Source organism: Trachurus trachurus (assembly GCF_905171665.1).
Source record: "Trachurus trachurus genome assembly, chromosome: 13".
Taxonomy (NCBI): Eukaryota; Metazoa; Chordata; class Actinopteri; order Carangiformes; family Carangidae; genus Trachurus; species Trachurus trachurus.
The window spans coordinates 39,365,893-39,378,594 of NC_139892.1; the positions used below are offsets into that span (position 1 = coordinate 39,365,893).

Consider the following 12,702-nt stretch of genomic DNA (forward strand, 5'->3'; position numbering starts at 1 on the left):
TGGAAAGGCTTACGAATTTCAAAGTAAAACCCATTGTATGAGTGAACACTGAACAGATATGGTAATTACTTTTTATTATGTTATTTATGTTTACTCTGTCTACACTTTCTTCCTGAAATTTTGATGGGGGCGGCGCCCCCTATTGACCGGCCGCCACTGATGTAGAGACTGATGTAGAGACTGAACTGTCTGTTCAACAGTGAGAAGGTTTCTGTGACAGGAGGAGACTCTGGTTCACTCAACACAGACTCACTGAGGAACCATAATAGAGTGAAAACCCAAACCCAGGATACAGAGGTTGAGTGAAGGTGGTGTTGAAGGTGTAGAGGTGGATCAGTGAGTCAGAGGAGACTCTGTAGAAGGACAGAGAGCCAGCAGGACAGTCCACATACACTGCTACTCTGTCAGAGACAGAGGAGGAGGAGGAGGAGGAGGAGGTGATACGTGTCTTTCTGTTATTGTGACGGACACTGTAACGACCACCAGAGCAGTACAGACTCCAGGACTGATCGTTCCATCCAAACACACAGTCTTCACTGTTTCCTTTCCTGCTGATTCCTCTGTAACTCACTGATATATCAACGTTTCCTCTCCTCTCGACCTCCCAGTAGCAGCGACCAGTCAGACCAGTTGAACACAGCAGCTGATCCAACCGGTCAAATCTGTCTGGATGATCAGGATATGACTGATGCTCCTCCACACGTGTTGCCTTCCTGTTGTTGTCAGACAGTTTGAGCTTTGTGCTCACTGTGTTTGTGTCGATTGTGAGTGGACAGGAATCTGATGGAGAGAACAAGACACAGCTGCAGTTATTGATCATGTGATCAGTTATTGACAGTTTGATGAAGACTCATGAGGTCAGTGATGTGACAGTGTGAAGATGGTTGAATGTGCTGCTTTGTTTCCATGAATCAAAGTAAAAACAGACTTACACTTCCTCAGACCTGGTGTCAACCATGGGACTCCAGCAGGCTCCACCCTGAAAGGAGGAGGGGGGTCAGAGCAGCACCTTCTCTGTCAGCATGCACACATGGACATTACATGGCTCTCACACACACACTGTTTTATCACTGTGTTCACATGGAGGCTGGTATGTCTGGATGAACACTGAGCACAGAGAAGAAGGAGCTGGAGTCTTTATCTAGTGATGATACAGAGCAGGAGGAGACGAGGAGGAAACACTTCATCATGTGTTTTCTCCATGTGATGTCACTGCAGTGTGAGACACACACTTTCACTCTCTGACTCTTGTAAGTAACTCTAAAAATGACTTTCTGGTAAAAAGAGATTCACTTCCTGTGCTTTTATTTTGGCGATCAGGCGCCGGAAGTAACAAGCTCCCGTATCATGGTTTTCTTTACGTTTCTCTAAGCAGACGGCAAACGGTGCAGTCAGGCATGATAATTCTGCTCCTAAAGGGTTCTACATCATATGGTTAAGCACCCAGCTGGAATTGGGAACAAGGTATTGTGTAAACAACATGTTATTATGTCCAGCCATGTGTAATATGTTCGATTTAATGTGGAAAAAATGCTAATTGTCATACGCTAATAGTCATGCTAATGTTAGCCTCTGTGTAGTGTGCATATATGTTTGGCCTCATGGTGGTGATGTTGAGCTAACAATAGTCTTTGAATCTGTTCATGTGTTTATGGCAAACGTTTTATTGTCATTATCTCATGTGAAATGTTGATTAAGGCTCAAATATATTGTCATAAGGCATATTTTGGTAAAAATAATTTACAAAGGTTATTTTTATTTATTTCATAAGAGCTCATTTTATTTCATTTATCTGTCCTTTAGCTCTTACGGTGTTGAAAGAAGAACGGATTTGAATGAAAGGAAAAGGAGATTTATGTTCAAATAAGGATGACGACTGAGCATAAATAAAGACTTATTGAATACATCACCAGTAAGCTTCACCATTGTCTGGCTGTGGTTCGCTATAACTCTCAAGCTGCACAAACACATGTCACAGCAAAGAAGATGAAGACACAACAGGTGGAGCTGACCAGCCCAGATATCCAACAACAGCTGTGAACGGTGGATGGTTTCAGTGTTTGATGAGGAAGGAAACACACTCAACACGTTTGTTAGAGCTCAGTGAAACACACAGTGAGTTTAGTGTGAACACAACTTGTGTTTGTCTGAAGAAAACTCCACAGGAAGCTGAAGAATGAGGCTGTGAGCAGGTTTCCACAGGAGCCACAGCAGCAGTGAGTGGATGAAGGAGCTCTAATAGAAACCATCTGATCACAGTGACAGGACGGATCAGGATCTCATGATCAATGACTCTGTTCTTCTCTGCTCTTCACACAGATCAGCTGCAACACACTGACTCACTGAGATCAGTCACATCATGTGGAATAAAGCAGCCGTCCTCAGGACCAGTCCTGAGCTCCATCAAACCTGTCAACACATTTTGACTGGACTTGAAGTCAGAGTCCAGAGGAAGCAGAGAAACTGTAGAGCAGAGAGAAGCAGGCTCAGCTCAGAGCACATGGACTCAGACAGGAAGTGAAGCTCCAGCTGCTGGAGACTTTCATCAAGGAGCCACTTTGTGGCTTCATCTGATCTGGAGTCAGCACACACACAGTCTGAAAACAGCTGTTTGACCACACACACATTCAGCCACAAACACTGATTATTACACTGTTCACTACACTCACTGTCTTCTGATTGACAGCTCCAGGCCTCTGGACAGTGAGGACATCTGGATGTCACACTGTGATTGACTGTCTCCTCAACACAACAACACATCTCATCAGGACAAGACCAGGATCTCAGAGAGACTGAGCTGATTATTGATCATCAATATCTGACCAGACAGAGACCTGATGGTGCCGCCTGGTTTCTGTCTCTTATTTCCTCCTTGGTTGGAGACGCTGGGAGACGAATGTCTCTGAGCAGTGGACATGCTTTGATTCTTGTTGCTGTGTTGTTGTTAGTGTGTCCACACTCAACAGGTGTCTACAGTCTCTGGGACTGTTCAGGTCAAACACTCTGTTGGTTCAGGAGCAGTTCAACCAGCTGCAGCTGAAATGTTTCCTGATACACTCTGAAATAAAGTCTGATCCAAACATCTGGAGAGACTCAGAGCACAGCTGCCAACAGCTGCTTTCATCACTGACATCTCTTCTCCTGAATATGACACAGTGAGTCATGATGAGACACTGAAGTCATCATGAGGAGAAACTCCTGATCCCAGTAGTTCATCACTGTGACTGATAGGCTTGGGCGGTATTACGGTAATACCGTATACTGCAGGTATTTAAAAATAGCAACGGTATCAGTTTCAATACCGTCATGAAAAAATGCAATGCACTTATACAGGAGATAAGGATTAAATATTAAATAAAAGTAATTTAATGTCTAAAATTAATTATATGTCCAGTAGCACTTATGTGTGGTTGAATTTTAAGTTAGTTTAATACGTTTTAGCCTACTTTTAAACACCCCCCCCCCCCCCCCTCCACTGTCTGCTCCCCCGTCTCTGCTCCATGACACTGTGAGACAGACCGCCGGTGAGCCTGTGGGACGGGTCCCGCTAATCGTTGAAAACACCAGTGATACGTCTCCAAACCAGAAACGTCGCTCTTGACAAGAAAAAAAAAAAAAAAAAAGGGACCGGACCTGCCGTGCCGTGTAAAAAAAAAAAAAAAAAAAAAAATTGACAGCGAGTGCGTGTCATGACTTCCTGTATCTGGCCCTTCAAAATAAAAGCCCTATAGCCTTTCATATACAGTTCGGTCATATAGATTTTGACTTAATTTTGACAAGACAGGGCTCCAAATGTTTGTTTTTTTTTCCTGCGACCAATCGACCAATGAGATTTTGGTCTGCTAATGTTTAGCCCTAGTATTCAGTTTCTGATTGGTGAATACACAAGCCAATGTTTGGTAATGCCACTTACGTCATCATTTTTAATTAGTCACGGTAATACCGTATACCGTGGTAAAATGTGGAGGAAGTTTGACGGTATCAAAATTTGGATACCGCCCAAGCCTAGTGACTGATGAAAGCTGCACAGCTCATGTTTGAAACACTCTGAGATTTTGGCTTCAGTATTTTGTGCTGGGTCGAGTCAGACTGAGACAGGGGACGTCAGTGGAGTGGGCGGAGCTTCACTGTGGCCTACACCACCTCTGGATATGGTCTGAGTGATGGGATCTGATGTCATCAATGCATGGATCACCTGAGACAGATGTTAATACCAGATGTGACCAGGTGTGAACGGGGCCATAGAAAATGTTCCAGCTCCTCCTCCTCTATCAGACAGTGTGTGTGGCTGCAGCAGCCTCTCCATACCTGAGAGACTCCAGTCCAGCAGACAGCAGTGTCACTCCTGAGGCTCCTGGATGGTTGTAGCTCAGGTCCAGCTCTCTTAGATGGGAGGGGTTGGAGCTCAGAGCTGAGGCCAGAGAAGCACAGCCTTCCTCTGTGACCAGACATCCTGACAGACTGAACACACACAACAACACACAGGAACCCTCTGTCAACACCTGCTGCTGTGTTCAAGTGGCATCAGATAAACAGCTGGATGGATCCTCACCTGAGAGTCTCCAGTCTACAGTGTGGACTCTCCAGTCCACCAGCCAGCAACTTCACTCCTGAGTCCTGCAGGTTGTTGTTACTCAGGTCCAGAGTCTCCAGTCTACAGTGTGGACTCTCCAGTCCACCAGACAGCAACTTCACTCCTGAGTGCTGCAGGTTGTTGTTACTCAGGTCGAGGTGTCTCAGACTAGAGGACTGGGAGCTGAGGACTGAAGACAGAGCTTCACAGCTTCTCTCTGAGAGGTTACAGCCGCTCAGTCTGAAGAGGAATTCAAGGAAAAACACTCACATACTCAATATAAAGGAAATAACAGGTAAGAATCATAAATACAGAACATTTCAACACAAACCTGAGAGTTTACAGTGTTTCTTACTCAACATGTTCTAGCTCGTATAAATAGATTTATAGAGAGATTTAAAGGTTCATGAGGCAAGAAATGCACATGCGTTTTAAGTTTTTTACTGCTAATGGGCGATGAAGCGTTCAAAGCCAAAAAGAATGAGCCCACTCGCGTATCTCTCCGTTGCCTTGAACAGGCTGTGTGCTGCATAATGCGCTGCAATTCTGGGTCCGAATTTCCCGCGCTGTCCGCGGATGTGACGTCAAATGATGCTGCATGCGCGTCCTCGACAGCTTCGGCTTTCCACCGCTTGCGACCAGCGGTCGGCGGATGTCTTGCAGCCTGAACAGTTACGTGATCAGCGAGTAGAGAAATAACGTCACTTTCTTAAATTTTAATATTTTTTCATGCGAGAAAGTGACGGTTTAGATTCCCAATCTGTTGTCAGTTTATCCAAATAACGTCTGTAAGTAGATTTGCTCCGACATTTTTCGGAGGAGTGCAGAGCCACACACATGCAGCAGCAGCAGCAGCGGCTCGTCACAGAGGCTGCAGCCGGGGAGCTGAGCTCATTGGCCGGGCAGCAGCTGTCCTCCTCCCAGGGAAGAAAACGAGCCGAGTAACTTCCCCACAGGTTTTTAGAGGTTTTCTGCCGGCTGGTTGAATTGTTTTTAGGAGATAAATGCTGGTCTCATTGATGATATCTAACAGTGGCACTGTGGCAGTCGGATTAGTTCATTTGAATGAAAAGTGAAGCTTCAGGTGTGTGTGAGCAGCGCAGCCTTGGGGCTCTGTACGTACAAAAATCACCATATTTAGGCTACTTCAATAAATTAATAAATAGTTTTACAATGAGCCGATTGATTCATCCGTGGTCAGTTTATCCAAACAACGCCTGTAAGGAAATTCTCCGACGTGTTCGGAGGAGTGCAGAGCAGCTGAGCGGCACCAGCGGTTCACAGAGGCGGCGGCGGCGGCCGGTGTGCTGCTGACCTGATGGCTGGGCGGTCAACCTCCGGGTGGCGCGGTAAATTGAGCACTGTACGCGCGGCATGGCGCATTTACTGTTTATTAACAGCCAGGCGCGACGTGTGTGTGTGTGTGTGTGTGTGTCGTGAAGAGACAGCAGGTAAAGGGGCTGACTGGCAGAGATGAGAGATAGTGAAAGCTGTCCTTTTTCTCTGTGAGAGACTGCTGCGGCGGACCCAAACGAAACTGTGGCGGCTGATTAATGGAAAACACTGGTATAGTAACGTTATGCCGTTTCCAATTCAGCCACAGTGTCACAGCATCAGCTGCTGCTGTGGAGAGTTGATGCGCGCTCCCGCACCAGCTTGGCTGATGGCTGCAGTAACCCTGACGACCGCTACGGCCGTTGTATCGCTAATGAGTTTTATTCCTTGATCTTGCCTCAAGCTCCTTTAATTATATACAGTGTTCTCTCACTCATCTTTGTATAATCATATATATTTGTTTTGTTGTTTGTATATATACCGTCAGTGTTAAAACCACAGTCACACCTAACCACACCCCCTAAGGTGATATAACCCCGCCCTCTGACCTTTGACCCCCTCTTTCCCTCCAAACATTTGTCTAAAGACAACGTGACTGTACTGACCTCACTTCCTTTGTTTATTGATTTAAGTTGCACTTGTTATTTGAATGTTATCATTAGGGCCGCTGACCCAAAAAAATCGAAGCTTCGAAGCTTCGTTCGTTGCCATGGAAAATCGATCATGAAGTCCGTGATCGATTGTTTTTTTTTTCTTCCTTTTTTCCTTTTTGACACCGGTTCTCATCGGCAATTGTTACACTAAAATGAATAGGCTACTTGGCATCCTGGAAACCTGCCTGATTTTGGAAATATACAGTGTTTGTTTGCCATTACTTTCATTTATTTTCGCTACCCCATCACGCACCCCCTTCAGCCGTATTGGACCAGATTCCTGGAATCAGTGTTTTAATGTTCACACCACTTCAAATGTTCAGTGAGCCACCACCACCAAATGCAGTTTAGTTTCTTCAGTCAGTGTTTGTGTCAGTTCACACTTAAAAAGAACTCCTTATAAGTTCAGTTCATACAGATGAAAATGAACTAATTCATGTTCATTTGTTCTGTTTTTTTAAATAAATAATCAGCTTTTGTTTCTTACTCAACATGTTCTAGCTCGTATAAATAGATTTATAGAGAGATTTAAAGGTTCATGAGGCAAGAAATGCACATGCGTTTTAAGTTTTTTACTGCTAATGGGCGATGAAGCGTTCAAAGCCAAAAAGAATGAGCCCACTCGCGTATCTCTCCGTTGCCTTGAACAGGCTGTGTGCTGCATAATGCGCTGCAATTCTGGGTCCGAATTTCCCACGCTGTCCGCGGATGTGACGTCAAATGATGCTGCATGCGCGTCCTCGACAGCTTCGGCTTTCCACCGCTTGCGACCAGCGGTCGGCGGATGTCTTGCAGCCTGAACAGTTACGTGATCAGCGAGTAGAGAAATAACGTCACTTTCTTAAATTTTAATATTTTTTCATGCGAGAAAGTGACGGTTTAGATTCCCAATCTGTTGTCAGTTTATCCAAATAACGTATGTAGGTAGATTTGCTCCGACATTTTTCGGAGGAGTGCAGAGCCACACACATGCAGCAGCAGCAGCAGCGGCTCGTCACAGAGGCTGCAGCCGGGGAGCTGAGCTCATCGGCCGGGCAGCCTCCTGTCCTCCTCCCAGGGAAGAAAACGAGCCGAGTAACTTCTCCACAGGTTTTTAGAGGTTTTCTGCCGGCTGGTTGAATTGTTTTTAGGAGATAAATGCTGGTCTCATTGATGATATCTAACAGTGGCACTGTGGCAGTCGGATTAGTTCATTTGAATGAAAAGTGAAGCTTCAGGTGTGTGTGAGCAGCGCAGCCTTGGGGCTCTGTACGTACAAAAATCACCATATTTAGGCTACTTCAATAAATAAATAAATAGTTTTACAATGAGCCGATTGATTCATCCGTGGTCAGTTTATCCAAACAACGCCTGTAAGGAAATTCTCCGACGTGTTCGGAGGAGTGCAGAGCAGCTGAGCGGCACCAGCGGTTCACAGAGGCGGCGGCGGCGGCCGGTGTGCTGCTGACCTGATGGCTGGGCGGTCAACCTCCGGGTGGCGCGGTAAATTGAGCACTGTACGCGCGGCATGGCGCATTTACTGTTTATTAACAGCCAGGCGCGACGTGTGTGTGTGTGTGTGTCGTGAAGAGACAGCAGGTAAAGGGGCTGACTGGCAGAGATGAGAGATAGTGAAAGCTGTCCTTTTTCTCTGTGAGAGACTGCTGCGGCGGACCCAAACGAAACTGTGGCGGCTAATGGAAAACACTGGTATAGTAACGTTATGCCATTTCCAATTCAGCCACAGTGTCACAGCATCAGCTGCTGCTGTGGAGAGTTGATGCGCGCTCCCGCACCAGCTTGGCTGATGGCTGCAGTAACCCTGACGGCCGCTACGGCCGTTGTATCGCTAATGAGTTTTATTCCTTGATCTTGCCTCAAGTTTCTTTAATTATATACAGTGTTCTCTCACTCATCTTTGTATAATCATATATATTTGTTTTGTTGTTTGTATATATACCGTCAGTGTTAAAACCACAGTCACACCTAACCACACCCCCTAAGGTGATATAACCCCGCCCTCTGACCTTTGACCCCCTCTTTCCCTCCAAACATTTGTCTAAAGACAACGTGACTGTACTGACCTCACTTCCTTTGTTTATTGATTTAAGTTGCACTTGTTATTTGAATGTTATCATTAGGGCCGCTGACCCAAAAAAATCGAAGCTTCGAAGCTTCGTTCGTTGCCATGGAAAATCGATCATGAAGTCCGTGATCGATTGTTTTTTTTTCTTCCTTTTTTCCTTTTTGACACCGGTTCTCATCGGCAATTGTTACATTAAAATGAATAGGCTACTTGGCATCCTGGAAACCTGCCTGATTTTGGAAATATACAGTGTTTGTTTGCCATTACTTTCATTTATTTTCGCTACCCCATCACGCACCCCCTTCAGCCGTATTGGACCAGATTCCTGGAATCAGTGTTTTAATGTTCACACCACTTCAAATGTTCAGTGAGCCACCACCACCAAATGCAGTTTAGTTTCTTCAGTCAGTGTTTGTGTCAGTTCACACTTAAAAAGAACTCCTTATAAGTTCAGTTCATACAGATGAAAATGAACTAATTCATGTTCATTTGTTCTGTTTTTTTAAATAAATAATCAGCTTTTGTTTTTCAGTAGAACCTCCTTCTACCTCCATCACCAGCCTCTAATCACTGCCACTAACAAACTATATGAATTAATGAACTAAAAAACAAAAACAATGTTGAGACTGAGAAAATATTTTACCACTTAAATAATGAGACATACTCTGCTGAAAGCAAAAAACCAGGTGTATCAGATAAACAGCTGGATGGATACTCACCTGAGAGTCTCCAGTCTACAGTGTGGACTCTCCAGTCCACCAGACAGCAGCTTCACTCCTGAGTCCTGCAGGTTGTTGCTACTCAGGTCCAGGTGTCTCAGACTAGAGGACTGGGAGCTGAGGACTGAGGACAGAGCTTCACAGCTTCTCTCTGAGAGGTTACAGCCGCTCAGTCTGAAGAGATGATCATGAGGAATTAAAGGAGAAAGGAGTTTATTATCTGACCTGTTGAAAAGACAGAAGGGTTTTCATGTAATGATGAATAAATCCAACTATCTCTACACTTACAGAGCTTTGTTGGAGGCTTTGACCACTGGCAGCAGCCTCAGAAGAGCCTCCTCTGAAGCAGAGTATTTCTTCAGGTCAAACTCGTCCAGATCTTTTCCTGATGACAGTAAGATGAAGACCAGAGCCGACCATTGACCAGGAGACAGTTTATCTGCGGAGAGACTTCCTGAACTCAGGGACTGTTGGATCTCCTCCACTAGAGAACGATCATTCAGTTCATTCAGACAGTGGAAAAGGTTGATGCTTTTCTCTGCAGAGGGAGTCTCTTCAATCTTCTTCTTGATGTACTGAACTGTTTCCTGATTGGACTGTGAGTCACTTCCTGTCTGTGTCATCAGACCTTGTAGGAGATTCTGATTGGTCTCCAGTGAAAGACCCAGGAGGAAGCGGAGGAACAAGTCCAGGTGTCCATTTGGACTCTGTAAGGCCTCGTCCACAGCGCTCTGGTAGTTTGTCTCTGCAGATTTGACTCCTGTTGTTTCAGTCTTCGTGGAGGTTGTTTGTTGTTGTGACATCAGGTTGAGTTTAGAGTTGATGAAGGTCAGACGGACATGAAGAGCAGCCAGAAACTCCTGAACAGTCAGATGGACGAAGCAGAACACCTTGTCCTGGTACAGGCCTCTCTCCTCTTTAAAGATCTGTGTGAACACTCCTGAGTACACTGAGGCTGCTCTGATATCGATGCCACACTCTGTCAGGTCTGATTCATAGAAGATCAGGTTTCCTTTCTGCAGCTGCTCAAAAGCCAGTTTTCCCAGAGACTCAATCATCTTCCTGTTCTCTGGACTCCAGTGTGGATCTGTCTCAGCTCCTCCATCATACTTAACCTTCTTCAGTTTTAGATGAACCACCAGGAAGTGGATGTACATCTCAGTCAGGGTCTTGGGCAGCTCTCCTCCCTCTCTGGTCTTCAACAGCTCCTCCAAAACTGTAGCAGTGATCCAGCAGAAGACTGGGATGTGGCACATGATGTGGAGGCTTCGTGAGGTCTTGATGTGGGAGATGATCACTCTGGCCTGCTGCTCATCTCTGAACCTCTTCCTGAAGTACTCCTCCTTCATTGGGTCAGTGAACCCTCTGACCTCTGTCACCATGTCAACACAGTAAGGAGGGATCTGATTGGCTGCTGCAGGTCGTGTGGTTATCCAGAGGCGAGCAGAGGGAAGCAGGTTCCCCCTGATGAGGTTGGTCAGCAGCACGTTGACTGAGGTGGACTCTGTCACATCAGTCAGGATCTCAGTGTTGTGGAAGTCCAGAGGAAGTCGACACTCGTCCAGACCGTCAAAGATGAAGACGACCAGGAACTGATCAAACCTGCAGATTCCTGCTGCTTTGGTTTCAGAGAAGAAGTGATGAACAAGTTCCACCAAGCTGAACTTTTTCTCTTTCAGCACATTCAGCTCTCTGAAGGTGAAGGGAAATGTGAAGTGTATGTCCTGGTTGTCTTTGTCTTCAGCCCAGTCCAGAGTGAACTTCTGTGTTAAGACTGTTTTCCCAATGCCAGCCACTCCCTTTGTCATCACTCTTCTGATTGGTCGGTCTCTTCCAGGTGGGGCTTTAAAGATGTCTTCTTGTCTGATGGTTGTTTCTGGTCTGTGTGGTTTCCTGGACGCTGTTTCAATCTGTCTGACCTCATGTTCCTCATTGACCCCTCCAGTCCCTCCCTCTGTGATGTAGAGCTCTGTGTAGATCTGGTTCAGAAGGGTTGGGTTTCCTGCTTTAGAGATCCCCTCAAACACACACTGGAACTTCTCCTTCAGGACAGATTTGAGTTTACGTCCACAAACTGGAGCAAAATATTCTGAATGAAAACACAAGATAACATTTTAATTCCTCTAAATAAAATGACTATATGAACATGTTTCCCTCCATGTGTTGATGTCAGTGAACGTCTCATTTGTTCATCATGTTGAATCTTTAGAGAAATCCTCTTACTGCTCTGCAGACGCTCAGCCAGCTCCTCCTGCTTCATCCTCCTCAGGAAGTTCACTGTGATCTTCACTAATGCCTCTCTGCTGCTCCTCCTCTGCTCTTCATCCTCACCATCCAACACCTCCTCATCCTCCCTCTGACTCCCTGAGCATTCTGGGTAATCTGGACTCAGAGCCTTGTGGATCTTCTTCAGCTCGTTCTTGACAAAAGTGACCATGTTCTCTTCCAGCAGCTGGAACAGAAACTCTATGAGTGACAGCATCAAACTAAAACCATGGAGCCAAACATCAGATCCATGTTGGACAGACTGACAATCCACAGGTGTCAAAGTGCAGCATGGAGATGATGGTGAACACAACAGATGTAACAGCAGCTGTTGGACATGTCCTCACCATAAATATGGAGTCCAGGTGTGTTTGATGCTGCTGGGCAGACTGACCACTGGGAACCTCTGAGCTCTCCTGGTCCACTCTGTGGAGGAATCAGTGTCAAGTCAACATCAGGACAGAGAGATAATACAAGATGGACTTTATAATAATAATAATAATAATAATTCTTTATTTATATAGCACTTTTCGCAGCACAAAGTCACAAAGTGCTTCACAAAACATAATAAAGCAACACAACAAGAGCAGCAGAGACCTTCATGAAACATAATAAGACAATGCAGTATATACATAGATGAAGAGCAGCAAAGAATAAAGCAACAACAGTAATTAAGTGCCATGCAGTTCAAAAGCCTGTCGGAACAGGTACGTTTTTAACTGCGCCTTGAAGGCTTCAATCGACGCAGAGGCTCTTAAGTGTGGGGGAAGAGCGTTCCAGAGTCTGGGGGCCACCGAACGAAAGGCTCGGCCCCCTTTTGTTTTGAGGTTGGTCCAGGGAAGGGCGAGGAGCCCCTGGTCAGAGGACCTTAGGGGCCGACTAGTGGAGTAGGGCTGGAGGAGGTCGGAGATGTAGGCCGGGGCAGACCCATGCAGGGCATTGAAAGTGGTTACCAGAATTTTAAATTGGAGTCTGAAAGCTATGGGGAGCCAATGTAGGGCGCGGAGGATAGGTGTGATATGGCAAGACTTCTGTGAGCGAGTTAGTAACCTGGCGGCAGCGTTCTGTATTAGTTGTAGACGGTCCAGAGAT

The 12,702-nt window shown here is 45.7% G+C and overlaps 1 protein-coding gene across 1 annotated transcript in view; it reads right to left on the minus strand.

The window, feature by feature from the left end:
- Positions 1-238: 238 nt before the first annotated feature.
- LOC310995920 (NLR family CARD domain-containing protein 3-like) overlaps positions 239-12,702 on the minus strand; it is a gene marked incomplete at its 3' end in the record, with an annotated part of 34,135 nt that continues 21,671 nt past the window's right edge. Inside the window, exons 3-9 of the mRNA XM_083985132.1 lie at positions 11,958-12,036; positions 11,569-11,797; positions 9,634-11,434; positions 4,635-4,813; positions 4,309-4,453; positions 933-979; positions 239-780 (exon numbers count right to left, since the gene is read on the minus strand). Coding sequence (XP_083841258.1) covers positions 239-780; positions 933-979; positions 4,309-4,453; positions 4,635-4,813; positions 9,634-11,434; positions 11,569-11,797; positions 11,958-12,036 — 3,022 coding nt within the window. The remainder of the gene's footprint in view (positions 781-932; positions 980-4,308; positions 4,454-4,634; positions 4,814-9,633; positions 11,435-11,568; positions 11,798-11,957; positions 12,037-12,702) is intronic.